This window comes from Lytechinus variegatus, chromosome 15 (genome assembly GCF_018143015.1).
Source record: "Lytechinus variegatus isolate NC3 chromosome 15, Lvar_3.0, whole genome shotgun sequence".
In the NCBI taxonomy this organism is placed as follows: domain Eukaryota; kingdom Metazoa; phylum Echinodermata; class Echinoidea; order Temnopleuroida; family Toxopneustidae; genus Lytechinus; species Lytechinus variegatus.
In genome coordinates this window covers 28816217-28842815 of record NC_054754.1, presented here as the reverse complement: position 1 = coordinate 28842815, position 26599 = coordinate 28816217, and the positions used below count along the sequence as shown (strand labels likewise).

The following is a 26599-nucleotide window of genomic DNA, read 5'->3' as shown; positions in this document are numbered from 1 at the left end:
ATGATTTCTTTAAAAAAAAATTTATTTACATTCTATGAATATCATACACAGTTACAATCCCGTCTGACAAAATATCTGTATAAGGAATGAAATTGATACACTGAAGAATATATAGAATGATAATATGATGTCATAGTTATTAATTCCAATAAGGACTGGTACTAAAAGAGTTTCAAATATCCAGTATCTAAGATTGCAAAGATAAGTAATTGATATATCATTAATCTGTCATACTAATGATTATACGATGCTGCATGCATCACATATGTGGCTAAAACACTTGGATGTTTTCCACCAAAGAAAGAATATACTACACAATATAATCAGAGAAAAGACTAAGAAGGCTCATGAATTTCCCTCAAACTTGTAAAGGAAAATAAATGAGCCTTCTTCGGTAATTGTGTGGTCCCCTACCACTTAGGCATATACCAATCTGAGGTTCTTGCCATTTACTAATAACTCTCGTCTGATCTATATTATATTATTTTCAAAATTGAGAATGAAATAAATGTGAATTCAATATCACCATTTTTCTACTTTGTCTTTCTTACCCAACCGAATTCAATGCTCTTTGTGTCTTTACATGAAATAGTAAACCAAACAACTCACAATTAGACCAATCTTTAGGAGACCTCTTCTCTTTTTTCCAAGTGCCGGCAAGTCAGTCTTCATGGCATTTCAAGAAAACTGAATTCCTTGGTTTTTTCATGATTTTATTCATTTAAGCTCATTTTAGGTTTCTCATGTTTTGCTGAACTGTCGTTGAAGCAGCCCAAGCACTTCTAGGAACCGCCTCATTATCTTGTTCCACTCATGGTCTTGTTTCAAATTGCTGTCTACAAGCTTGTTCAACACTGTTTAGAAGAAGATCACAATTTCCAGACTCTTCCCTGATTCAAGTCATTTTTACCAAATTCCCTCACTTTACATGATGGAGAAAAAGGGTATAACAATTTTTACAGATATCCCAGATTAGCTGGGAACCCTGCGATTATATATGGAGCATGATATGTAAGTGAAAAACAAAAAATGCAGTTGTGCCGTTCCCGAATAAAAACAGCTAAACTTAAGGTAATAATTCTAAGAATAAAAGAAAACTTTCCTGATACCTTTGAGATTGTCTTTATACACATTTCACAGGTTCTTGCTGTATTCTAGACATCTAAAATACAAATGTATTATTCATTAAAGGCATCGGTTAAGATTGATTTGATTCTAAAAAGTATGACCTGCAAGGACCCACTTATCTATCACCTGTGTCTGTGATATGTTGTAAAAGTGAAGCCCTGAAATAATTACACCCGAAAATCATTATTTAGTGCTTCAACAATGTAAAGAATAAAGTGATCAGGACCCTGTCTTACAAATACTTGCGACTATTACCACAACTTTGGAAAGCCGGCAACGTCAACATCTTCAGTGCATGTTTGTTTAAATATTTTCTAAATGATGTACATTCTATTTTCTAAAGTACATTCATACATCTATCATTTTCGTGAAAATTCAGTGTGATTCTCTTTGTTTACATAGGACATTGTGCAAATTTCCTGTAGAAAAAATTATGACACTGATGGATTTCCAAACAGTTGAGGTTGATTGATCAATCCTAACTCTTTGATATACTGACATGTGGTACATTAGTCTCCATAGGAGATTAATAAAATGATTTTTCAGTCACAGATATCTTGAAAGTGTCTGAATCTTCCTGGTTGTTTGTTTTTTCATCCATATGAACAACAGTAAATACAACACACATCAAAATTCAATATTTTTTCCAAAAAAAATACCTTAACAATTTTATCCAATACCTTACAACACAACAGAACGAGACGCTACGATGCGTCATCAGCTATGGGGTTGGCATGTATTGTGACTGTCTTGATTCTACATTCTGTCAGAGGCCGGAAGTTTTTCTCGTTGATTCTTAATTTTTCAAGCTCATCCAAGCTCTCGAGGCCATCGATGACTCTGAGAAACAGAATTGAAGACAAAGAGGAATCATTATTACATCTGACTTTAATACGAAATGAAAAGGGGTGATAAATATTGGAAATGTTCATATTATTAGTGTACAAATGAAATATTTTAGATTCAGGTGTATATACATATAAAAAATATTGAAAATATATCTGCATCAATCATAGACACTGTAGATGACTCAAACTCTTTTCTCCCAACATATTTCCTTCAGCTCCCAACATAGTTTTAACTATTTAACTAGTAGTGAGAACCTTCTTCTATAGATATCAATTTCAATAATTTGGTAAAAATGGGTCAATTTTCCTCATACCATGATGGTAATATCAGGTTCAAAAGATTATAAATAACAAATAAATAAAATGAAAATAAAAAAATCTTACTTTCCAATGATGGTGTATTTCATGTCAAGATGCGGCTGCTTTCCATATGTGATGAAGAACTGTGAGCCGATGGTATTTGGTCCATTGTTCGCCATGGAAACAACCCCTCGTATATTGTGCTGGAAGATAAAAACAAGGGACATTGGCAGATAATATGAAACAAGTGGAATGCCACTGGCAAGCTTGTCTGCATTACATAATTCAATATAGCAGCAGTGCTGATTTTGAGAACAACTAAGATAATTTTTTTTATTTTTCTGAAAGGGAGAAAAAAAACATTCCCTTGATCATAAAATACCATACTACATGTAAGTTTGTGGACCTCAATGATCTTTTACCTTGACTGAGAAACTTGTTATTCATGTCATACTACTTTGTATATCAAATAACAATATCTATCAAAGTTTCATTTATTTTAATTAATATTTCAAAAATGTTTTAATTTTTTTAATAGTTTTTTTGTATCTTTTTATAGTAATTTTGAAATAATAAACAAAATATCGATCAGAGTTAAATGATCTGATATGACCTTTGACCTCCACCAAGTAACCAGAAATTACACTCATCTATTAAATTTCTGAAATCTGTTGGGTGATCTTTAATAATAATAATAATTAAAGATTTGTATAGCGCACATATCTGTCGATGACACTCAAGGCGCACAATTAACTACTTATAATATGCAGAAAATAAAATTATTGAATACACAAAAATGGAATAAATTGAAAAGAAAAAAATACACAATCGATTAAAGTTGGTAGTCAAAATAACAAGTAGGCCTAATCACATAAGTTTACAGTTTACAACCAAATTTGAAAAAAAAAATCTGGTACAGATTAAATTTTGGAAGAAATTGTCAAAAAAGGATCAACAATCAAAATACCACATGGGCAAAACCCATTTGGTCTACGATTATTTTGGACCAATTGGTGTTCCGTTGATACTACACTTGGTCTAATGCCCACTTATAGTCTAATTATCATCAAGTCTAAAGCCCAGATGATCTAAAGTCCACTTAGTCTGCTTATTACTTTTCACTTTGTCAAATGAATGTTTGGTTCATAATCCAGCTTAGCTAATCTGCACCAGCCCAAGTTTTCAAATAATCATGCTATTTCTGATCTGGCAAATTATCCAGATTTGAACAATCTCAAGATTATTTATAATAGAGATGCGATCATCCTGATGGTTCGCTGGATAAATCTCAAGATTGCATCTTTAGTCAACTTGGGATTATTTTCAAAATAGCGCACTATTTTCAAATCATCCCACTAATTCACAGGTGCAGATGCATTCGAGATTAGTAATTCACTGCGTCAGACAAAATGTATTGATGCCTCGCTTAAGCACGAATTGCTCTTCTTGCGCTGGAGGAGATGAGGTTTCTTGAATCTTGAGATTAATCGCAAAGATTTGATATGATTTATTGTTTTTTTCTGCATCCATAACATTCGTATAATACATTTTCCATAACATAATAAACATAATATGTTATCATTTTTGCATGAATCATAAAGTGTACTAAAAAAATAATTCCAGACAAAAATGATTAACTACCAAATTATTATATGATATTCACAATTTGCAGGAGAAGGATTGTCATCATAAGCAGATTGCTTGAAAAAAAATGACTGATGCACTAAAATCTCAAGAATGAGCAAACTCGGGCTGGTGCAGCGCTGCCTATATACACAAAGTTGTGGTATACCAGGTGGATTGGGGATAAAATGGGTATAGCACTGGAATTAGACCAAATGGTAAATGAGTGAAATGGCAACTAGACCAAATGGTAAGTAGACTAATTGGTTGTAGAGGAACTGAAATTAGACAATGAGGATGAGACCGAACTGAAAGTAGACTAAATGGGTGATGACCAAGTAGCATTTTCGCAAATGTTCTTAATTTGTTTAATTTACCTTTAAATCATCCACAAGTTCATCTTCAAGTTTCTTTCCCCAGCAGCTAGTCCCACCCTTCCCGGTTCCTGTTGGATCCCCTGTCTGTACCATGAAGCCTGGGATATTTCTAGGGGAAAAAGACAAAAAATAGCAAGATAAATATTAAGAAATGCTCTTGCTTGGTTAATTAGTTTGATTTTGCCATATTGAGAGGATGGTGTAACATTGGAAATTGATTTTCCTTATAACAATGACAACAATATCATTAATAATAACAATAATATTGATATTAATAACAACAACAATAATAATGATAACAATAATAGTAATGATATTAATAAAAAGAAGAAGAAATGTTAGACAAATTGTCTTTTAGATCAACTGGGTATAGACCAAGTGGAAGAGCCGTGGTGTAGTGGTTCTGACTCTCGCCTTGAAAACAGAGGGTCGTGTGTTCGAATCACATTGCGGTCTAGCGTCCTTTGGCAAGGCATTAATCCATACTTTGCCACTCTCGACCCAGGTGCTAAATGGGTACCCGGTAGGGTGCGAAAGATATTGTATGTTTGATTTTGCCAGCACCATAATGTGGCTGCGATGAATGCAAGGAATGCTCCACAGGGAGTGGAAATTGTGCACTTTTCATGCGGGATTGAAATGAATCCAATAACCAGGGTAATAATATGCTGTAACGCGCTTTGAGCCATTCTGGGAAAAGCGCTTTATAAAAATTGGCTATTATTTTTTTATCATTATTATTAATAAACTGATCTGGATGATGCCCTATTGAAATGGCTGACTGAAAGTTATATAAATTAAAAAACTCAGTGAAACTAATCAGAATCGAGTATCTCAAAGAAAGTCCCAAAGCACCATTTCGGCAAACCGGGGGTGGGGGGCTTTGGAAGGAGGGGTGGACTCCCCATAACTCTACGTGATTTCATCCACCTCGTCAGTACAAGCCTTTTGAATAGCACCCATTCAAAATATCTATGTAATATCGCAAAATTTAACCAGTAAAAACATTTTTATTAGTTCAAAACCTTCCCATCAGGGTCCTTTTGCATAAGACTTGTGCCATAAAAAAACTCTGGCAAACAAAATTGTGCCATTGACAATAACACATTGAAAAACTGGCAAAATAAATTGCCAGAGATTTTCTTTTATGCAACAGGCGCCAGATCTGTTTTAGGGCATGCCCATTCATATATATCATAATTAACTGGAATAACGGCACATGAACTCCTTGGGCATTTCCCACAGCTTGAAAACAGGCTTTAAAATTGAAAAGCAAAGGACTGGTTAACTTTTCTGAAATATCTTCAAGACCACACACTATACCTGTGAAAGAGACAATCATTGTAGTAATCGCTGGCACACAATGCTAGGAAGTTTTCACAAGACCTCGGCACCTGATCACAAAATAACTCTATCTTGATATCACCAACATCTGTGTGGAGTGTCACCGACTAGAAAGCAAGAAAAGAGAGAGATATGAATAAAACATAAGCATATTCATCATGTGTGTTTTTTAGGGATATATATACAGCAAGTTCACTGTAGGTCAAGTTTAAGTGTTTGATTAACAAAAGGCTGCTAGAAAGCAAGAAAAGAGAGAGATATGAATAAAACATAAATGTTATCATCACATGTATATATATATATATATATATATATATATATATATATATATATATATATATATATATAGTTCACTGTAAATCAAGGTTGAGTGTTTGATTAGAAAAAGGGTAGCTGGAAAAAAAAAATCTTTGGATACATGCATATTTTTAATTAATTTTATTAACCTATTTTCTTTTTTGAGGGGGTGGGGTTGGGTTGGGCAAGGTAGGGGTTCAAATACAACTTTTAATCTGGGATATTTTTTTAAGAGGGTTGACTACTTACTAGTATTGCCTTGACTTCTAATCCCTTTGAGATTTATGTTAAAATATGCTAATTCATAATTGTAATCAGCAAAGAGAATTTTCCCATTTGAGTGGAGACAAATCAGTAAAAATCTGAATCTGTATCCTCATAAAATCTTTACATGATAAATCTCGGAAAATTGCAGCATCAGTTTAAATATCTTAATGGAGGGCGGATATGGTTTCAAATCTTATTTTGCTTTTTTTTAAGGGGCAGGAATTGATGATTATTGCCCCTCCTTATATTCATGATATATTTCATGAGATGTGTTCAACTTGTGGTAAAATCAACTACCATGTACAGGGATGGAGTGACCACAATATACTGTCTTTCCCTCATTCTTCCTTTCTTGTAATTATTTTTTCTTTTTCTTTTTTTCCCATCTTTCATTCATGTTTGTTACATTTCTATGATTTTTCCATTTTCCTCTTTTATCCATCACCACTTTCTTTTCTTTCTATTTATTTCTATCATCTGTTTCCTTATCTTCTTTTCCCATATTATCCAATAACTTTCAAATTTTTCTTTTTTTCTTTTTTTTCTTTCTTTCTTTCTTTCTTTCTCTCTCTTTCTTTCTTTCTTTCTTTCTCGTCCTTTCCTTTTCTTATAGCTCTTTATTTTGAATTTGTATTTATCAACCCCCTCTTCCATGTAAACCTCTCCCCCTCTCTGATTTCCCTCTCTGATTGCCCTCCGTCTGTCTGTCTCTTTCTCTCTCTCTCATTGAAGCAGAACCTTATGTATGCCATGATGACATGTGAGTATGATCATTTTACCAATAGCTTACATGAACAAAGATATCATGTCATTTACACACATTATGTAAGACCAAAAAATTGATCAATATCAATGGTATCCTGCATATGTCCTACACTTATAGGTCCAATAAAAAAAACATTAGTTACAAGAACATCACTGTCTTCTCTGTGATTTAATATCCACATCAATACTCCACACACATTCCACTGATTGCTCTGATTGTGTACACAATATAAAAATATAAATATCATCCACTTTGCCACTAACATGTATACTACATTGAATGAAAATTCAAACAATGTTTAAAAAAAAGTTCAACCCCCCTTTCAAAAATACCATAATAGGCTTTTAATGAAATGGGTTATTAGAATATATTGTGATAGTATTGTGACCATGTGTGCCATGTAACATGAAGCTTTAAGTAAGCAAGTGATCATGACACAGACTGGGCCCCGTCTTACAAAGAGTTATGAAAAGCCAGCAACGTCAACATCTAAAATACGCGTTTCTTCAAAGTACTTCCTAGATATGGTGTGTATTCATCTATTTACTGTTTTCTTGGCAATTCAGAGTGCATCTCTCTTTTAGAAGGACATTGTGCAAATTGAAGAAAAAAGATATGACACTGATAGATTTCCATATATACTTGAAGTTGATTGGATCACTCATAAATCTTTGTAAGACAGGGCCAAGATCATATACAATGAGCAATGCAATCAATTGTATAAATCCGCCTAATTATCAGTTGCTAGGGTCCGACTCACTCATCACCTCCCTGACCATCTTCTGTGTAAAAGTCTCATACCCCTTTCATAAACCAATCCTCCAATTAGCCGCCTAAGAGTAATGCGGATAATTCAATAAAAATTGCGTTCATAAACTCCGAAAATGACCGCACTATTTTTACGAGCGCCCGTCCTGAAAAAGGAGGATAATCGTCATGGCAACCGCACACACCCCCTCCGATGCGGTTGCATTGGAAAAGGGTGACCTTGTGACCGCTCCATGGCAATTATCCGCATTACTTTCGAAATGCGTTCATAAAGTCAAAATCTGGTCCCGATGCTGCTATTATGCGGATAATTGCAGCATCAAAATAATGCGGATAACTCTGGTCCTCCTCTGATTTTACGACCAAATTATGCTGCTATTAGCCGCATAATTGGGTTTATGAAAGGGGTATCAGTGATCCTTCACATTATGCATGAATTTGGTGTGTTCACAATATGGTGCACCATGTATCTTTTGTGCACACTAGTACTAAAGTGAATGCATACATGCGATTATTCAGTGCTGGCCGATGCGGCTCGACCGGACATGCCATTTACTTTGCCCGCATATTTCTTTGCAAAATTTAGACACATTTTAGGTGAAATCTTGCGATGTAGTTTTCATTTTTGAAGTACTAGCACTATGCGCTGCCTGTGCCTGTGCGCGATGACGACCCCAAAGTTAGAATTTTGGCCTGTTCGCTTTAACCGATAGATGGTGAACTATATTGTGAATCCACTGAATTACAATGCATTAACAGCAAGATTGTCCCTTTTCAAAGTTAAAGGGATTCCTTGATTTACGGAATAAATAACACTACAAAAATCAAAACATTAGGTGTGGTTTGCTGATAAAAATACCAAGTTTCATTTTTCTGTAATTAACTGAATGGATTTTACCATTTCAAAATTTAGAAAAGATTGGCATTTTCTTCAATTAAGCTCATTGAACTTCAGCATGTGCCAGCAGAGGAGTGGGGGGGGACATGACCAAATGAGCTTTTTAATCATACACCAAAAGAGAATAATCCAAATTCGGAATGACTAAATCCACAAAATGACCCTTAGGAGTTTTCAAAATGCCATTTTCATCTTTTATGCATGCTCTTTGTGATGAGTAGGCCCATCAATTTGATCTGCACACATGAATTGATCAATGAATTCAAAGACATCTCTCCCAGAATATTTCATTATGAACTCTGATCATTAAAACATAATGGTATTTGAAAAAGGGGGAGCAACTCTTTTTATTGTTCATAATAACCCATTATTTAACTGATAAACACACAAACAGTTGCATATTGGCCACAACATTCTGTTCTTAATACTGAATATTTTTGTATTGAATATATCTAAGCTATAATGAAAACAAATGGTCAGTTACGAAAGACCGATTACAAGCTAATGATAAATGCAATTTGAGTGGCTGAGGTAACAAAAGGTTTATTATAGATTTCTACAAATGCCTGCTTTATTCTGTAGTAAAATTGATTAATTGTGCATTAATTAACTCAATACAAATAATATACATTGCTCGAAAGATCTAAATATATTCTGGAAGGGAATACAATTGTTTTAGAGGGACCACTAAATTATTATGATAAAAAAGCAAGAGATGGGGAAAAAATATTGAAATTTTTCTATTCAAGTCACATGCACATCTAACATTTGCCTGTGTACACATTTGGGTTCCATGCATAATTTCCTTTTGTATACTTTACTATCATATGGTGAGAAATTGATATGAAGGTCAAAAGGCAATCACACTGTTATAAATCTATGCAAAGTCAATGACCTCATGATAAATAACCAGAGACACTTGGTCTACTTTCAGTTGGTCTACTTCCAGATATACAGTGTACTCCCTCATGGCTGTTGGTCATATTGCCATTTGGTCCAATTTTGGGGTCCAATTACCACTTGGTCTGTAACTCTGTACATATTCCACGAAGCATCTATTAATACCAAACCCAATCACTATTCCATTGGTTCTCTCCCAATTTTGTAGAATAGCCAATTGGCCCAATTATCAGTTGGTCTACTGCCAGTTGATCTACTACTACTTCACCCACACTGGTGTTGGTCACATTGCTTTATGTACAATCAATAGCTGTTGGTCTACATGTAGCTCCCATATTGTCTATTAATACTGTATGTACATTATATTACCAATCAAATATCTGGTCTACTGTCAATTTGGTCCAATCAGCACATGGTCTACTACCAGTTAGGGTAATTCTCAATCAATTAACACCATGACGGCTAAACACATTTGATCTACTACATGTATAACTTTGGTATAATTGCCGTTTTGGCCTATTATATCTTGGTTTTATATCCACTTGTGCTAACAGTCAACAATAATAAAACTTCAATATCTGAGATTCATTGCTATTAATTTTTGTAAATTTACAATGAATCTCAAATAATCTACATGACCACTGACTGCAGGCTGTATACCAGGTTTCATAAAGCTGTTCATAAGAGCAACTTCAAGAACGACTGGTGATCCTTTCTTGTCGTAAATGGTATACTAGTATTCATTGGCAATGGTTTAGCGCATAAGGAAGGTTCACCTGTCGTTCTTAAAGTGGCTCTTAACTTACGAACAGCTTTATAAAGCATCCACCTGGTATCATAAGCTGTTCATAAGTTAAAAGCGACTTTAGGAACAACTGGTTATCCTTTCTTGTGGTAAATGGTAATTGGCAAGGGTTTAGCCATAAGAAAGGTTCACCAGTTGCTCTTAACTTACGAACAGCTTAATATGAAAAGGCCCCCTGATTGCACAAAGTATGAACGTGGTACTGACAATCTTTATCCCACTACCGTATATGTACATGCAGCAGTATAAGGTGGACCTACATTGTAGGTAGACTAGGCATTACAGAGCACTTTTCATAAATAATCCTGTAACTGTCAACCTTTCCTTAATTCAGAAACCTGAGTGTCTTGTGAATAATATCAATAATTGTATAATAATAATATTCCACTTTTATATTGTGCTTATTACAAAACAATGTGTCTAAGCGCTTTACAGATATACATGTATTATCACCCCGGTTATCAGATTCAATCAGTCATTCCCGCACACAATGTGTGCACATCCTCCACTCCCTGGGGAGTATTCCAGTCAGTCGCCTTTGGGTTGCACAGAGTACTGGACAAGCTACATGTACAATGACTTTCACATCCTACATGTACCAGCTACCCATTTACCACCTGGGTCAAGAGTGGCAAAGTGTGGATTTATGCCTTGCCAAAGAACGCTAGACCGTGGTGGGATTCGAACACACGACCCCCTGTTTACAAGTAGAGAGTCAAAACCACAACACCACGGCTCTTCTAAATATAATAACAACTGCATTACAATTTGAAAACTGAACTCATACAGAAAAGCAAGATGACTACGACTGTCACTTTGCTGCACACACAGATTGGGGTGACCTGAATTTTCATCAATACCCATTGTCAAATCGGGGTCTTAAAATTTAATATTTATCAGGCAAGGAGGGCAACGCCATATTTCTATAAACTAGGGCACATTTCTATGTTGGAGCAAAAATTGAAAAATTAAAAAAAAACGCAAAAAATCTCCAAGGCCAATGGGTGATTTCAAGCTCAGTTGACCTTTTGGTGTTGGTGTTAGGTAAATTTTTACACGATTATAACACCAAACATGAAATGAAGATGATCTCGAGAAGTTGCTCACTAGTTGTTGAGATGTCAATAATGTGATCTGGATCAGTCTTACAAACTGAATAAGTTATGGAGCTAGGGGAAGCAATCCAAATTTTAACACCAACACCAAGGCCAACACTGTACTTGAAATCACCCTATGAGAGGAGCACCAATAACCAGTCAAAGTAATCACAGCCTTCAATGGCCTTGATTTCCCAAAGGAAATTTGGGGATATGTGAATATCACATAAACTGGTTTCATACCGCCCCCAAAGTTCGTCAGTTTCAGGTATTTTGGCAGTGTGAAAGCAAATTATACGGAATCTCCCCGAAAGTAAAATACCCACTAAAGAGTAGGTATTTGTTAAAATTGCCAGGACTTTCGCAGGGATTTGCCCAAGGTCACAGGTATTTTGGCAGTGCGAAGGCAAATTAAGGGATTTTTTAGCCCAGCGTGTAGTTGGGCGGGGGCGCTGTGGGTGGCTGCTGGGCTAGCGATTTTGAATCTTGCGCCTTGCTTGCTTATCAGACCATACTGCGCATGCTCGTAACTTCAGGAACTTATCCCGAAGGGTATGTTTCGGGACGGAGTGAATGCAGGAATAATGAACAGGTATTTTTAGCCTGAAAAAAAGTTCTTGTAATAGGGATTTCTGTGATCGAGGTGGTTCGTAACCACTTATTCAAGTAAATACTACATGTACCTACTAACTTAAGATATTTGACAATAAGCATATTCAGACCACCTTAAAGTTCTGAGAATACCCAGGATTCTCTGACCCGGATATTTACCCTTAACTACCCTGATCAGAAAATACCTGGTGGGTGTTTCATAAAGCTGTTCGTAAGTTAAGAGCGACTTTAAGAACGACTGGTGATCCTTTCATTTGGTAAATGGTATACACCATTGGCGATGGTTTAGCGCGTAAGATAGGATCACCAGTCGTTCTTAAAGTCGCTCTTAACTTACGAACAGCTTTATGAAACGGCCTCCAGGTACTTTTGCCAATGTGAAAGCAAAATACTTGTAATATTCGCGTATATTTAGTTAATAGTAACTGTTACTTGACAAAATTATGAGATCAGGGGGCCGTTTCATAAAGCTGTTTGTAAGTTAAGAGCGACTTTAAGAATGACTGGGGATCCTTTCTTACACGCTTAACCATCGCTTATTCAATATACCACTTACCACAAGAAGGAATCACCAGTCGTTCTCAAAGTCGCTCTTAACTTACTAACAGCTTTATGAAACACCCACCTGAGACTTTTCCAAGGTCATCATTTTTATTATTATTAATATTAAATCAAATTATGGGAATTTTCTCAACCAAATAAGTAGTTGGCCTTGCCAACTGATCAGACCATACTGATCACATGTATTCTATTGATGAAGCTTTACGATCTACCAGCACACTATTCACGCCTTTGAATGTATCACAGATGTTTTGTTACAAATATATAGCTGCCTAATATATTAAAATAAGTGTTTTTTACATGAACTGAATTTATCGTTTATCAAAATTGTCTCATTCTGGAATGTACAAGTACAGAATTACATCCGTTGCATGATGAGTTGATAATAAGTTACAATTTATCGATTGAAATAGAATTATTCTCAAGTATATGCAGCATTACTGTATTAAGTTAATTAATAAAGTTCCTTGAGAAAGTCAATATTTCACAAAGATTCTGCAAAAAGTATGCATGTATCTGTTCCTGATTCTGATTCTTTTAAGTGATCTGGGGAAAGAACACAGCTGCAGGATATGAAGTCAGCAATGGAATCTTCTTGAAGTGCATCGCTGTTTCATCCGCAAAACAAGTACTAGTATTTACTATCTGGATGAACAGACAACACAGAACCTATACATTTACATCACTGGCATCTTTTTGGGGTAGAGGCATAATTTTGTTTTTTTTTTAGCTGATTACTTAGTAATTTACACATACTGCATAAATTGAATTTTGCACTTTTCATAGAGCCCAAGAAAGTATGCCCCACCAACAGACATCCAAATGAAACGAGGCACAACTCCATAGAACAACCCCCTAACTCCCTTCTCCCTGAGGAGAGTTCTGAAGACATCTGGAATACGATCAATGTGGCCCTTAGATCCTTGTCCTCCAAGCATGACTCTTGTCTTCACCACATCACAGGGTGTTGTGACAATTCCCGCAAAACCACCCGCTATAGCACCACATATACCAGACTGCCACACTGTCACCGGATGTCCCTGCTGCCTTGCCCAGATCCTCTTGCAGAGTTCCCATAGCGGATACTGCACAAAGGCATAAGGTGCGTCCCTCAAGACCGTACTGGCAAATCCTCTGTAAAGGCCACGGTATCCGTCTTGCTTCAGAACATCCCCTAGGATGGCGAGGCTCGGTTTCCTAGTGGCCTGTGCACGCTGTTTGACGACTTCCGCAGGAACCCGTATCAACAACGAAGACACTTCCCCGGCCGTTGCACCGGACATCATGATCCATGGCTCATACTTCGCCGGGAGATGCGCCTCACCAAGTGCCTTTGCAGTCTCGTAGGTGCCAAAGAATATGGCCGAGTTGGGAGCCGTGACTATGAGAACAGGCAAGATACCTGCGAAAGAACCTCGGAACCCACCTGCCTTCCACAAGCCACCAGGAGTCTGTAGTCTGGTCTTGATAGTGTCGATGGGATGGAGGGTACAGTCTACGATAGTTCCTGTCACCCCTCCCGCCAGGAGAGCCGCAGGAAGAGATGGGATCTGATCACTCATTCTTCATAAGTCATATCTGAGGCAAAGTAAGGAGAGAATACATGTTTAGCACCCTGCCATTTATATTAACTATAAAAAAATTGTCCTTCTTTTCAAATGACCCGCTAAACAGTACATGTAGATGTCCAATCCTGTCATCTTTCAATTGTCAGTTTTCAAGTCCTCACACTTTTTTATAAATGGTCCAATCAAACTCAAATTTCAAAGGCAAAAATATGGATTGCTAAAGTAGAAACAAAAGATTGCATTATTCCTTTTTCAAAAATGAGTAATTTACAAGTAGCATAACAAACCAGCCTGGATAAACTCCATCTAGAAAAAAAAGTGTTTGTGTTTTCCATTTGAAGAATAAAATAGGTGGCCACACGAAGGATAATGGCAAGATGCTAAATATGGAATTTCTTGTTACTTTACCTAGAAGACATCCATGAAGATTCAACATTTCATTTCAAAGATTATTTTTCAATTAATCACTTGGCTATTACATTATTTGCAACACTTTCGTGCATATCTGATAGGGGCTCATGTTTTTCCAACAATAAAAATAATGTTAAGCAAAAGTTTTGAATTCATTTTCAGAAAATAATCACATTACTTGTAAACAAAAGGTACACTGGTTTGGATGAATGTACATTCCTTCTCAATTACTTTTTTTTTACTCAAAATCAAGATTTGACACTGTACTACAACATGAACAAGTAAGACATTGTGCATTTCACACACAGTTTAAAACTCTGATAATAACGTGAACATACATGTATTTTTCTCCTGAATCAAAGACATTATGTGATCTTTTAAGTGTAGACAAAGCCTTCCTCAGAATCAATACAAATAAGTTCTGTCCGTTAAACCAAAGGAGTAATACAACATGACTGCAAGTAGAGTCATGTTTAGTTCATATTTTCAATTCTTAATTTGAGACCAGGAATAGAATTCCTGCCTATCGGGTTCCCATTTTACTACACCTGGAGACCCTTTGCATAAAATTTACTATCATGGTATTAACTTTGCTATCCAATGCAACTACCATGGTAATGCCGATCAACAGCCAATCAAAAGCAAGGATTCCATGCAAGTTACCAATGGATGGCAAAGTTACCAGAATGGTAACATTTATAGAACAGGGCCCTAGCAGGGAGAGTTGCAGTGACCTGAGTTTGGTGGGATTTGAACAGCGGACATGGTGAATGGGGAAAGTTGAAGGAGCGAGAGTAGGATTGAGGAGTACACTCAACATGACTCTACTCAGAGTTTAATTTCTCATGCTCAAAATATTTTATGTAGACAACCTTTTAATTTTTAACTACATGTATGCAAATCATCAAGAAACAACATCCATTTTCATCATTGGAGATACCCAATGATCCAAATCGATACATTTTCTGTTTAATGCACATGAAACTGTTATCAACAAATCTCCTAATAATATACTAAAACACATCATCATGTACACATACAATGTTTGTCATATTTTGTACAAATTCAAAGCAAAGTACAAGACAAAAGTAATACTAAAAATACACAAATAATAAATTTCAATATATTTAATTTCATACATTCAGTACATGAAACATTTAATAAAAAAATGCTTATACCGGTAAGTAAAAATGAATGTAATTTTCAATTTTTCATCTTTGTCACTTCAGGACTTGATAAAATTTTAACATGAAAGAATCATAAAAGCATGATCATAATTTTCATTGCAGAATGTAAAAATACAGTACATGTACATCTTACATACTTCCATACAATACAAAATACATGTAAATCATAAATACTGATGATGCTTCTATGTCAATTATTCTCAAAAGTTAGATCTAGAGTTTGCAAATGACTTTACAAACAAATGCTAATCCTTCCTTGGGAGGTAAATCAACACCTCTGCAAATTTGGGATACACGTATATCACTTGTAACTGAAAGAAAGTCAGTCACCAGTCGTGAGGAAAGTCATTTGTAACTTAGAAATCAAACAGCCAATAGAAATAGAAACAAGATGCAGACTTCATGATTAGAATGTGAAACATTCCCCTGATTTTGAAAAACATGAAAAAAGTTTTTTTTTCTAATTAAATGCAATGACTCGTGTCAGATTTTATAGTCTTTTAGGGCAAGATTAGCTCCTAATCTTTAGCCATGTGATGATCGGCATAAATTTCTAACCAATTATTCACATGCCCTGTCAGTAACTTATATGTAAAGTCAATGTTTCAATGTTTGAAATTGAATTTTGTCGTTTGAAATCAACTATTCTGATGTCTGAAATTGAATAAATGTTTGAAAATGAAAATTTATGACTCGTTTTACTACAAGAATGTTCAAGGAATGACCTAAGGGTATTCAGGCAAGAAAAAACTTTTACATGGCTAATTTGACAATGTACAGTAAAGACCAAATTAAATGTCTGAATTATGTAGTTGAACACAGGTTTTAGTATTTTTTAAACCAAATAAACAAGTTTGTATTTCATACATGTACATGTTCCACAGAGACTAAAAGTGAAATATGACAGATACATATTTTAAAACATGAAGAAGTAATTTCCTGCACTTGGAGTAGTAACACAAAACAGATATTTCTCCATTTCTTAGAATTTCCTTTTTAAAAACGGAATACCTCTGCCTGGATATCATGGAAAGCACTTAGAGTTCAGGGTTCTGAATGCAGAACATACAATTACTGAAACAAAAAGTTTTACATGAATATGTGTATGTGTATAAGCTAGTCTTGAGTGAAGACCTACTTGTTGATCAAAGTTTCAATCAGGGTCCGTGCCTGCAGATATATGACGGATCAAGAGATTGCTACTGTACAGATCATCAAATGCACGCCATCACTTATTTGCTCCAGGCACGGAGAGATGAGTCATAATTTGCTTTTCACTTTGTTGGTAATCAAGGAGGCTTGATGTTGGCAGTTGTGTTTCTATGAATGGAGCGGTGCTATGTCAGGCTATTCGCAAGTAGTTTAATGTCAGCGGGTTTTGGATGGTACATGTACTTCAAATGGTAACTGGTGTGATACACTTCTGTTTTTAAACTACTCTGATATTGCTTTAATATTATCTATGTGTGCACCTTTATTGTCACTTTCACTTTATCACATGGCCCTTGAATGTCAGTATTTACTCTACTATAAATGTTTTCGCTTTTAAAAAAAAAATGATAATGTTGATATGGTTCCGATCGATTTGACATAAATTTGCACCTGCGGAATTTAAATCAAGTTCCACGAGGTATTGGATAGAGCGCCCCCTGCTTACGTTTGAGAGACATAGGGAATACAATTTTATTGTACTCCTGAGACGCCCTCGAAATGCACCTCGAGCGGGCTTGTCAGGATAACATACTAATACAGGGCAGGAGAGGTGGTCTTGCACAATTTCCTGGAAACTTTTCTTTCCTTTCTTTCTTTTACTTTTCAAACTGACATAATTTGAACAAAGAAATTATCATATTTTGAAAAAAAAGAAAAGCATATTTATAAGGCAACAATAGTCAAAACTGACTAGTTTGCCTATTCAAAATAACAACAACAACAACAACTTTTCGTAACTATATTGACACAGAGAGAGGATTGTGTTCACAAGACATTTTGGCACATTATTCAGTAAAAGTAGTGGTTTCCAGGATCAACATGCCTGCGACAAAATACATGGTGTACTGGGAAACCAGTACACTCTTCATCTTCAGCATGGAAACATTCAGAAGTTATTCAACAGAAACATATGGCAACTGTAATTCAAAGTTCACCCCATTTCTGAAGATTAGATCCAAACAAAAACTTGACGTGTGTTGTAGACTTCTGCAATGACATACACTGTAAGCATTCAACACTCTGTTCCTTGCTGGTGAACTGTTAGTTGCTAAAAAACACAGATCTGTAATGTACTACCATTATATTTCTTTAGAATATGTTGGTCTTTGATCTTGAAAGCGTAGCATTACTATCTTTGACTTTTCATACATTCCTAGGAACACAAACCCTCCTATTGATATCCACATAACCCGAGGTACAATACCAGCAAAGAGTCCTCTTAATCCTTTCTCTCTGATGATGTCCCCAGCAACCTTAGAAACTAGTCCTCTACCTATACTGCTGTCTTTCGATGCAAGCATGATCCTTGTCTTCATGACATCGAGAGGAGTGGTCACAGCAGCGGCAATGCCTCCCGCAAAGGATCCACAGACAGCCGACTGCCAGGCATCCACAGGACGGCCTTGATGACCACCCCACATCTTCTTGGTCAACTCCCACAAGGGGAACTGGATCAGGGAGAAGGGGATCTCCCGTAGCAAGGTCACAAAATAGCCCCTGTAGAGTCCAGTCAATCCCTCACGCTGGAGTGTGTGGAAGAAGATACCGCTACTCGGCTGCCGAGTGGCCTGAGCTCGCTGCTTGATAACCTCGGTCGGTACTCGTACCAAACACGCCATGACCTCACCGCACGATGCTGCAGCCATGTGCACCAAGGAATCATACTGCTGCGGGACGTGCAGGTTTCCCACAGACTTTGTTGCCTCATATGTTGTAAAGAACAGAGCAGCGGACGGGGCAGAGCCTAAAAAGGCAGGTAAGATACCGGAGTAAATCCCACGAAATCCTCCTGTCTTCCAGAAACCTTGTGAGCTTTGAAGACGCGTCTTGACCGTGTCTATTGGGAAGAGGGAGGCATCAACGGAAACACCAGCTATCGCCCCAGCAGCCAGAGCCACATGGAACGGTGGCTTATCTTCATTCATTGTGAGTCTACGACATGGAAACACAAACAGAGAGAATACACATCAGGAGAACCCTTAAGAAAACAGTCAAGCTCAAACGAATGGAGATCTTGAGTCAAGCATTGAGGTTTTGTTCCGAATTTGTGCAAAATAAAACTTGTTTAGGTGAGAAATGTCCTATCAGGACAAAGGGGTAGAATTTATCAATGGGTTCCACCAAAAGAGAGAGAGCTTAAATAGGCATCTGTTCTGAGATTTCAGCAACTGTAGTCCCAGCCGAATATATATGCTGACACATGCTTGTCAACACATTCTAGGCTGAAGTATAAAAAAAAATCCAATACTATTGGTCCAAAGTCCTAAAACTGAAATAACATGTAGAGTCTAGAATAAATGACTTGCAATATAGAGAGATAAGGGAGCACAGACAGTTTGCAAAATTCATGTTTCAAATTCAAAAGACAATGAAGTTGCATTTTTATACCCAATTCTAATAATTCTAGAATCTTCTTTAGCCGTCTTCTTAAAGAGGATTCTTCATGAGAATCTTGCCCTTTTGTGCATATTCATGACATAGATACAACTTGTACACTCTTTAATAATTATCATTATCAAACAGCACTGTCCTACAAAAAATTAATGGGGAGGGGGCCTTGGGGCAGCACCCCCCCCCCCTCTCCATGAAAAAAAAATTCAGGGCATCTCATTTTCTTGCTTATTTTCACAAAACATTTATATGCACAATACAGTGATATGCAGATAGGAGTCGATGATGTCACTACCAGTCTCACTCTCTATTTCTTTTAAAATTTCTTAATCATAATATTTCATATTTTTAAAGATTTGACGATATGGTGACTACTGTACTCATCAAATAACAATATCAACAGCAATGCCACTCGTGGTAGATTTAGTCTTTTAGAGCAAGATTAACTCCTAATCATAGCCATGTGATGATCGGCATGAATTTCTAACCATTTATTCACATGCCCTGTCATTAACTTTGATATGTAAAATCAATGTTTCAATGTTTGAAATTGAATTTTGTTGTTTGAAATCAACTATTTTGATGTCTAAAATTGAATGTTTGAAAATGAAAATTTATGACTCATTTAACCACAAGAATGATCGTGGAATGACCTTAAGGTATTCAGACAAAAAAATACACTTATTACATGTACATGGCTAATCAGACAATGTATACAGAAGGACCAAATGAAATGATGTCTGAATTATGCAGTTGAACACAGGTTTGAGTATTTTTCAAACCAAATAAACAAGTTTGTATTTTATACATGTACCTCAGAGACTAAAACTATAATATGACAGAAATGCCACTTGTTCATGGAGAAATAAAATTCTGTTTCACATTATGATGGGGATAAATTAAAATATTTTTGTAGTTACAACAAAAGAAAAAGTGGGTGATATCATCAGTTCTCTTAGTTTTATATAGATCAGGATGTGAAATGCTTTGAATGTATCAATATTTCAAAACTTACACTACAATATGCCTAATTTTGATGAAATTTTCAGTGTTATGCTAATTTTTTTTTCCGCCCGTTTCTTGTGTTTGTGTGAATAATCTTTGTTGTGAATCTGAATCACAAAATGATAGTTGGAATTTTTCAAGATCAGGATCACAATCTATAAACATGCTTGATGGATTATCTTTCTCTCTCTTTTAACCTTTCTCTGTGGCATTATTAAAGGTCCACCTCAGAAAAATGTTCTTTTGAATCAAGAGACAAAAATCAGACAATGCTAAATATTTCATCAAAATCGGATGTAAAATAAGAAAGTTATGACATTTCAAAGTTTCGCTTATTTTTAACAAAATAGTTATATGAACGAGCCAGTTACATCCGAATGAGAGAGTCGATGATGTCACTCACTCACTATTTCTTTTGTTTTTTATTGTTTGAATTATACAATATTTCAATTTTTACGAGTTTGACGATCAGGACCTCCTTGCCTGTCAAAGCACAAAATGTTAAAATAATGGAATTCCACGTGTTCAGGGAGAAATGAAACTTCATTTCACATAACAATGACAAGAAAATTAAAATATTTCTTATTTCATATAACAAAATACAAAAGAAATAGTGAGTGATGTCATCAGTTCCTCATTTGCATACCGACCGAGATGTGCATATAACTGTTTTGTGAAATGAAGCAAAACTTTGAAATGTCATAACTTTCTTATTTTCCATCCGATTTTGATGAAATTTTCAGTGTTATGCTTGTTGTATTTTTCTCTTTTTATTCAAATCAAGTTTTTGTTGGCATGGACTTGTCCTTTAAGGTTGTGATCTTTAATATTTTCAACATCAGCCAAATAAGTCCATGAAGTCACTATAAAAATTCAAAATCTACATTAGGGAGTTAGGGGTGCTGTAATTATGTTGCTGAGTAGGTTTTTGGCAGGTTGTATGAAAATTGCAAAAATATGCTTCTGAAAAATTGGTTCATGCACTGATTTCTTCACAACTTGATTTCGGGAATGACTTGCTTTACAATTTACCCAACACCCAGTTGTCTAAACTCCAAAAGCTCCAGAATGCTGCAGCACGTTTGGTCACCCTATCTAAAAAACATGTTCATATCATACCCAATCTGAAATCTCTTCAATGGTTAAAGGTCAACAATCACATCATCTTCAAACTCCTTCTGCTTGTATTCCATGCAATTAACGGCTCTGCTCTACAGTACAAAATCAACAAATACACTCCTGTCAGGTCCCTACGTTCATCCAACTCTGGTTGCCTAGTTATTCCTAAATCTGTTAAGACATGGGGGTTTCCAGCTTTTGCTCACGCTGGCCATTCTCTGGAATGATCTTCCCCTGGCAATCCGTGCAAGCCATATTTTCTAAAGGATTGCATACATGTACCTCAAAAGGAAATTAATATCTTGAAAAGCAGATACAGTGTAATACAGGGTGTGACATACAAGCGCATGCCCAAGTTCTCAGGGCAAGAAAAAGTAATAGTTGGGCAAGCGTTTTGAAGTAAAGAAAAAACTACTTGCCAGAATCGGGCAAGCAAAATTGTCACAGTGAAATGAAATTGAAAAAAACTTTTCCCATATTTCACAGGCAAAATACATGTACAGAAGAGACAAAACAAAGTTACATTGTAACAACTTTCCTCGATTCAAATTGCAAACCAGTTTGTTCCATTTTCTTTGATCTACACTCACACACAAAGTCAGCATACATACATGTAGCTGGTGGCATGCAGGAGCTGATAGATTGGTTCTCAATAGCTACTGCACCAGCACCTCTCCAAATAAACAGATTGATCAATCTCACATGAAAAATAGTTTTTCTACCAAAAAATCACAAAATTGTGATATTATTATAATAACCAGAATATCGGTATACTAGTATATGGATTCTCAAATTACTGATTTGGTGATGTGGTCCGAGGATTAAGTTATTGAGTTGTTCAAGCCTTTGTTTCGAGTCTCGATGTGATCAGAGGATCAAGTTATTGAGTTGTCATAAGTAGTTGTTTTAGCATCTGTTTTGAGTCTTGTTGTGAACAGTGCAGAATTGTAGTGGGAAGAAAGGCATGTACTACGATGATTCATCTACGTATTTTCCGGTATATAAACCCCATCTTTTTCCACTTTGTAATCTTGAAAAGTCGGGTAAGGTTTATCATGGCACAGATAATTTACTAGATCGAAGAGCGCCAACTTAACTCAAGCACCAACCAACCAACCTCAAAGAAACATTAAATTGTCATCAATAAGCTGACTAAATTTCTTCATTGTTGACAACCAAGAAACATATTTGTTAATAAAAAAGGGCAATAAATAATGTTGTTTATTCTTCATTTATTTTCCTTCTATTTCTCTTTTTTACTTTTTCTCTTTTTATACTATAACTTTGATATTCAATACTACCATTTCATGGTCTTTATTCTTTATTATACAGAGAAATAATTCATATTCTACTGAGAAATAATTCAGTGTATGGCATCCCTATCTTAAGAAAGACATCATAAAACTCGAAAGATCCAATGTAGAGCAACCAGCTCTAATTCCACATCTGAAGAACTTGAGCTACATGGAACGACTGAAGAAACTAAATCTACCAACGTTATCCTACAGGAGAAATAGAGCGGATATGATCCAAACATTTCAGATTATTCATAGATGATTTAGACTGTACAAATTTCTTCAAACTTGAAACTCAACCTCAAAGAGGACATTCTAGAAAACTAATCAAATTTTTAAGAGCACATTCAACACTCAGGCAACTGGACTTCTCGCAACGAGTAATCACCCTATGGAATGACTTACCTTCTGAGGTCGTAAACAGCAGCAGTATAAATTCATTCAAATCAAATCTAGAGAAGGCCTGGAAAACCAAGTTTAATCGTTTCGACCCAGACACAGAATTTTCATAAATCGTCCAAACCCACACATTCATGTAAAACTGTTACGTTTATAACTGAGGACAAGTTTTTCTAAAGAAGATGCAGAGGGGTAAATAAGTCTCTATACTTTATGCCCAACATCAAGGTAAATCAGGTAAATTTTCTTTGAAAAATAAAGTTAAAGTATGAAGTAACCATTTTAAAATATATAAAAAAATAGTAATATATCGTCTGATTTTTCAATGATTATTCAGTGCAATTGACTAACCCAAAATATAGGCCTACCGCAAGTCCGTAATTTTGATCTGCCAATTTATTATCCTTCTTTTTTTTTTTAACATCCCGAATTTGGAGATGCAGTTTATTCACTGCCGCTGTTTGTCTGGAAAATACAGAAATTTTCAATTTTGACAATGTTTCACTTAAAAATGTAATTATTTCTATAAGATTTTAGTTGCTAACGATTTTTTAAATACATTTTCAGAATATTTCATTGAAAACAATAATCAGTAGAGTAACCCTCCCTTCATTCGACCGGCGCCGAGATTCGACATAGCAAATCTATTTTGCGAGCCTGCACACTCAAACACCAAAACTCACCCCAAACACATTTTAATATACAAAGACACTATCACTTTCCTTCAGAAAGTCCTTATTTTAACTAAAAATTCATCTTTAAAAAGTCGAAATTTTCCCTCAAAAATGCCAGAATATGCGTCATATATCTAGAGCACGAGGCGGCTTAGCTCAGATTTAAGAAGCGGGGTCGCCGAAAACTGCGCCAAAAACGAAGAAATATTTGGTTCTGTTCTGAGTGCAAAAGCTTTCTCGCAAATTTAGCATAGTATCTTCAAATTTCCAATCAAAAAAGAAAATTTCGGCGGAACTAGAAAAATTTTAATTTGCACAAAAATCAAGTTGACGACATGCGTGCGGCAGGCCTTCGTTCGACATGTGCTCCGATCTAGTCTTGAGGACGCAATGATGATGATTTTTTTAGATATGTCTTACATTTCTTCATCATTGACGTCTTGACACTCTCTCCATAATGCCTTCAGCGAACGACCAAAACAAAGATGGATTTCCCCCCAAAATCCATCTTTTTAAACCGAAATGACTAGAATTTTGTTAATTTTATTAATTCTTACACCTTCCTACGCCTAATGCGTAGGAAGGTTTTAAATATTATTTTAAAAAATGTAAAAAAATGAAGATTTCTTACCCAACTGATGCCGCGTAGACCTCTCGTTCCACATGTAAACAACGGAAATACAATAGCGTCGACCCTTGAACCGCTTATGTATGACGTACTTCCGGAAAGCAATGCCGTCTTAACGAACAATTTAGAGATAAAAAATCTTATTTAACAAATATTAAAATTATTTCGTGATCATAAATAATTTATATATATTGATATGAATTATTTATGATCACGAAATAAATTTTAATATTTGTTAAATAAGATTTTTTATCTCTAAATTGTTCGTTAAGACGGCATTGCTTTCCGGAAGTACGTCATACATAAGCGGTTCAAGGATCGACGCTATTGTATTTCCGTTGTTTACATGTGGAACGAGAGGTCTACGCGGCATCAGTTAGGTAAGAAATCTTCATTTTTTTACATTTTTTTAAAGTAATATTTAAAACCTTCCTACGCATTAGGCGTAGGAAGGTGTAAGAATTAATAAAATTAACAAAATTCTAGTCATTTCGGTTTAAAAAGATGGATTTTTGGGGGAAATCCATCTTTGTTTTGGTCGTTCGCTGAAGGCATTATGGAGAGAGTGTCAAGACGTCAATGATGAAGAAATGTAAGACATATCTAAAAAAATCATCATCATTGCGTCCTCAAGACTAGCTCCGATCGCAATGCGGAAGCGAATGACCGCGGCACTTCTGGGTTGCACATCGCATGCGGTGCAATGCAATTCAGCGGCTCTTGCACGCGTTGAATTTTGAACGCAAGATGCGCCATGTCGAACGAAGGCAGAGGGATGTCAAATCTTGGCCGTAAAACATGGTAATACATTTTAAGATTTTATGAATTATTAAGATTGAATCTAAAAATTAACATTGCAATTAAAAATAGACAAATATATTAACAAATATTGCAGCAAATATCATTTTGTGAAAAGAAATTTGAGAACAAATATTGCAGAAAAGGCTTAACATGTCGAATCTTGGGCATGTTACTCTACCGGAAATTCAGAATTTTTTTATATTATTTTTTTTTTAAGTTTGATTTGAATTTTGAGCTTTTTTCCTCTCTTTCTTCATCCTGTCTTCTATCCTTTTTTTCATTCCATCTAACTTTCCTTCCTCCCTTATTCTGTGTCCATTTACTTTCTTAATTCTCTCCTTTTATCAAGATCCAGATCCAAGACCAAGAACGGTCAATGACGAACTTTACATGAAATCAATAGGGTGGGACTGATACGTGCATCATGAACAGAAGATTATATGGCCTTATGTAATTTAATTGATTTGATGCTTATAAAAATTTATTTAGTGAATGCATTTGTTTTCTCCCCAAATCAAAAATAAATTCATAATTTTCATTAACTCACCATAATTTCAAAAGAATGCGTCCAATTCAAAGAATTTCAAAAAAATATGCAGCTACAGACAGGCATGGTCGCTGCACGGTAAGCTGGTAACTGGCGCGTCAGCATAGGGGGGGTACGGTGGGTCCAATTCGGCCAATAACGCAAAAAGAAAAAGAAAAATCCAGAAAGTGCCCTTTTCTGGGCTGATGGCCCGGCGGACTGATAGTAGATCTATATCATATTGTTCCAGTGTTCCTTAGCCATTCCGTTGAGCATCCTTTAAGCATTTTTTTTTCAATCGACTGTTTTAACGCCAGTGCCATTTGAAATGTAAATAGTGTCTACTGGCTATTTTCTCTTCCCGTAAACATTTGTTACGAAATTTCATTGATTTGTCTGTATTATCTATTATATTGAATATGTATTGTTACTTTGATTATTTTTTGAAAAAATTGTTGAACGGAAATAAATAAATCTAAAGTATTGTTTTATAATTCGAAAGTTGTTTTATTTGAGCCTTAGAATATTGCAAAGGCCACAGGCCCCGTATGATTTTTTTTCCAAAAAAAAGTGAGATAAAATCCAGAGTATGAAAAAAAGGACAAAGAAAGTAGAATAGAATAGGCGGCGTCTATGTCTTGCAGAGGCGGATCCAGGATTTTCCAAAAGAGGGGTACAGTTTTCCGATGAAAATTTGACAATGGTCATCACTTTCTAGGGGCATGGGCTGGTCGCCCCCCCCCCTGGATCTTCCAGTGCTCTATAAAACCGGATAATACCCCAATCACAAGA

The 26599-nt window shown here is 35.7% G+C and overlaps 1 protein-coding gene across 3 annotated transcripts; it reads right to left on the bottom strand.

Annotated features, from left to right (window-relative positions):
* Positions 1 to 1780: 1780 nt before the first annotated feature.
* LOC121429260 (peptidyl-prolyl cis-trans isomerase-like 3) lies at positions 1781 to 26062 on the bottom strand. 3 transcript variants are annotated; one of them, XM_041626240.1, is made up of 5 exons: positions 25829 to 25933; positions 5600 to 5727; positions 4277 to 4385; positions 2361 to 2479; positions 1781 to 1968 (listed from the first exon to the last, which is right to left on the bottom strand). In XM_041626240.1, exons 1-5 carry the CDS (start codon positions 25829 to 25831, stop codon positions 1833 to 1835), a joined length of 495 nt encoding a protein of 164 aa, XP_041482174.1. In that variant the 5' UTR covers positions 25832 to 25933; the 3' UTR covers positions 1781 to 1832. The 3 variants fall into 3 exon arrangements, with proteins under 3 accessions (XP_041482174.1, XP_041482173.1, XP_041482172.1); XM_041626239.1 differs by lacking the exons at positions 1781 to 1968; positions 2361 to 2479; positions 4277 to 4385; positions 5600 to 5727 and adding an exon at positions 12893 to 14169 and having other exon boundaries at positions 25829 to 25947; XM_041626238.1 differs by lacking the exons at positions 1781 to 1968; positions 2361 to 2479; positions 4277 to 4385; positions 5600 to 5727 and adding an exon at positions 17923 to 18901 and having other exon boundaries at positions 25829 to 26062.
* Between the last annotated feature and the right edge of the window lie 537 nt (positions 26063 to 26599).